General features: G+C 33.8%; 1 protein-coding gene across 1 annotated transcript; it reads right to left on the minus strand.

Moving 5' to 3' along the window:
- Positions 1–417: 417 nt before the first annotated feature.
- Positions 418–2,979, minus strand: LOC149570195 (glucan endo-1,3-beta-glucosidase-like). The gene is made up of 2 exons (XM_089822839.1): positions 2,856–2,979; positions 418–1,539 (listed from the first exon to the last, which is right to left on the minus strand). The coding sequence occupies exons 1-2, from the start codon at positions 2,932–2,934 to the stop codon at positions 590–592; spliced, it is 1,029 nt and encodes a 342-aa protein (XP_089678965.1). The 5' UTR covers positions 2,935–2,979; the 3' UTR covers positions 418–589.
- Positions 2,980–3,268: the final 289 nt, after the last annotated feature.

Raw genomic sequence — 3,268 nt, forward strand, 5'->3', positions numbered from 1 at the left:
AGTTGTGTTTTTTCTTATATTTCGTGCTTCTATCTGTTAGGTTCAAAAATTTGATATAATGAAAATAATCAAAACATAATCAAAACTTTACTGTATCTATTCATCAAGATTCATTACATAAATAAGGTAGTCATCTACCAGTTTAATAACTGCTATAAAATGACTACTACAACTAAAATATTTAAAAGTTACTATGCCATTTTTTTTAAGGATGTAATAAGAAGTTCAGAAACAATCAAATATACTGGGATAAAAGGATATAAGATTTCATTTCTTTAAAACAGAGCTTCCCTTCGTTTCATTTTTCTATTTTATTCGTATGGTTTGTTCCTAATTAAAATTCTTCTGTGAATGCTATTGATTAGTTCCTACAAACTAGTCCAAAAGCAAATCTTGCCATGAAACATGCCACCTCAATAAAACAAAAAATTCAGTATTCATATAGCATTTATTGAAAGATTTACTTGCCATCAGTGATGAGATGGTAACAGGGAAATCCCATTTTATTGGAGCTCATACGCTATGGCGTGGAATGTAATTACCACTTTATTTATGGCCTATACTCCCTTAAAGATATACTGGTCTCCCATCATGGAGAGAAATTCACAGGGTATACTGGACTTTTGTTGGTTTCAAACAGACCAAAATGGCGCTCCTCCTCAGCCCCACCCTTTTGATTCTCATTAAACAGTGCAAAAATATATGTCTCTTTTGTATTTCCAGGCCTCTTTGGTGTTCCCTCAGTTGACAAAACATGTTTGATGAGATTGTTGTTGTATGTGCGCGCATTGTCCACGGTAGCTGCACTAGTGCCCGCTGAAGGCCACCCACTTTCTGTTACCACAATTGGAATATTTGGGTATCCCTGCCTTGCCATGGCAGCAACAAAAGAGTCAAATATGGCGTCGAACAAGTTCTTATACTGCAGACTCCCATCAGTTACCACTGTAGTTGCCGATGTGAATAGTGCATACTCTGGAGAAATTGCGCCTCCGGCATCTTTGAAGCTGAAGTATGGGTATACGTGGGCCATGAAAGGGGAGCCGTTATCTGATAGAAACTTGAGTATGCCACTCAAATCCGAGCCAAAAGTTCCGTCAGAGGGAGGAGATGATTTTGATAGCACCGACGCTGCATGTGGTGTGGAGACTTTGATCTTGCTCTGCAGATTGGCGTTATTCACTGCCGTCTGAATGTTGTTCATTGCAGGGAGGAGATATGTAAGGTATTGCTGATTATTTACGTATACCTCATTTCCTACCGCAATGTATTTGATGTTGACAGAAGAGAATGGAACGATGTTGTCAGTAACCCATCCGGTTGCTGCCGCCTGATCGCCTGCAATCTTCTCAAGTTCTGTGTTGGCCACTCCCACTATCACTTCGATTCCTGAGTTCTGCAGCGCCTGTAGGGCGTCCCGATTCGCTTCGTATAATCGCACCTTTCCTATGTTGTTTGATTTTATCAGACTCACCACATCGGCCTGAGAAGGCAAACTGTCTGAGAGCATTCCGTAGCATACTCCTATTGTCTCTGCAGCTGCAGAGCATCAAGAGGAAAGGATTTAGTGCAATGTGAATATATATTATAGTCTGATAGATAAAATATATTATCAACATTAGGTCTATCCACTAGTCGTTTATTGCACAGTAAAACTACCCACATTAATATTACCGTCTTCGAAAGCAAAAGGAAGAAGATTATATCTAAAAGTGAATTATGTAAGGTGGGAAATAAAGAGATATTATCAGTAGCAAGTCAATCCAGCTATCTACTGCAGAATCAACACGCCCCCGGCTTAATATCATCGCCTTAATCCAGTTACATTTTTTAATATGGTATACCATGACAATTGCCTTTCCTTTTTAAATATTTTTCATCTAATTAAAAGCAACAAATTCTGAAAGACATCAAGAGAGAATTATTCAACTCCACTTTTTTAAATAGTTAATATATCAATATTTTCCATGCAAATAACCTAATTTTAATATGAAAAGAACTTTAAGTCTGACAGTCGCTTTTACTAAATCTAAATTTTAATCTTATGTTTAAGATTAAATTGTAAAACTAATATAAGTATAACTAAAATTTATCTCTTAATAAAATTATAGTTAAATTGAGACAATCTTAGTTATACATTAATTCTAAAGTTTTTAGAATTTTAAATATAATAGATAAATATTTATCTATTTATTTTCATCATAATCAGGATAAGTCACAAGTCACTAATTAAAAGTGTAAAATTAAGATAAGTTTCAAAATATAAAACAACATTAATATATCAATCCTATTATAAAAATTAGAAGTAATGCCCTGTTCTATAAGCAAATATTTATAATATAATCACATATTATTTGCACATTAATTTACACAATATTTTAAAATAAAAATAACAAACCTATATGATAACTTTCCTTTATTATTAATATTTATGCTCAATAATAGAAACTTTATATTTATTAAAGCTTAAATTAAGCTTAAAACAATACATTAACATTTTATTGTAACAATAAAATATAGTTAATTATTCCACCTAATTCAATGTCAACCACAACAATTTCCTTCCCAAAAAGAACTGAGCTGAAATTAACATGGCCTAGGAAATATACACATTTATCACTCTAACTAAAACACAATACCCATGCTTTCACTTAATATTCATTTTATTTATAGTACACCTGCATTGACATAAATCCATATCCAAACCATCGATTTATGATATGTCCTGAAAAACGCGCCCAATTTTGTATACTTTTAATTTGGAATTTGAAAAAACAATCTCGAGAAATAATTTCCTAAAACAGACCATAATAATATTCAGCGTTCTGCAGTAGAGATTATAAAATGATACTTACATGAGAGGCTAATGCAGAATGCAGCGAAAATTGAAAGAGCCAATGCATAGCATTTGATATTTCCTTGTGGGAATGCCATTCTTACTCGCAATACTTTGCCAATTCCAAACTTTCTACGATATGTAATGTTTACAAACGAGCATCTCTATTTATACAAGGCAAAAATTAATGGCGAAGGCTGTGAAGTCACAGTCTTCGCCGTGGGAAAACCGTAACTGAGCGAAATCACGGGAAGCGTTGAAAATTGGCCAGAACAGACAAATTCATTTTTATCAGTTTTCTATACAAACAAAACTATAGTCATATTTCTGCTAAGACTTGACTAGATATGCATACAGAATCCTTCAAGCGAAAAAAATGTCATCGAAGACGTATTCAATTGTAATTGGGAAGCCGCCTTAGATGTGACTCGA

The sequence above is a fragment of the Cupressus sempervirens genome, chromosome 3 (assembly GCF_028749045.1).
Source record: "Cupressus sempervirens isolate cs-2001-9-10 chromosome 3, ASM2874904v1, whole genome shotgun sequence".
Lineage (NCBI taxonomy): Eukaryota > Viridiplantae > Streptophyta > Pinopsida > Cupressales > Cupressaceae > Cupressus > Cupressus sempervirens.

Coding starts and splice junctions, on each gene's coding strand:
- LOC149570195 (XM_089822839.1), bottom strand. CDS start 2,934: ATGGCATTCCCACAAGGAAATATCAAATGCTATGCATTGGCTCTTTCA. Junction 1,540..2,855: donor ATTCTGCATTAGCCTCTCAT/GTAAGTATCATT, acceptor GATGCTCTGCAG/CTGCAGAGACAATAGGAGTA.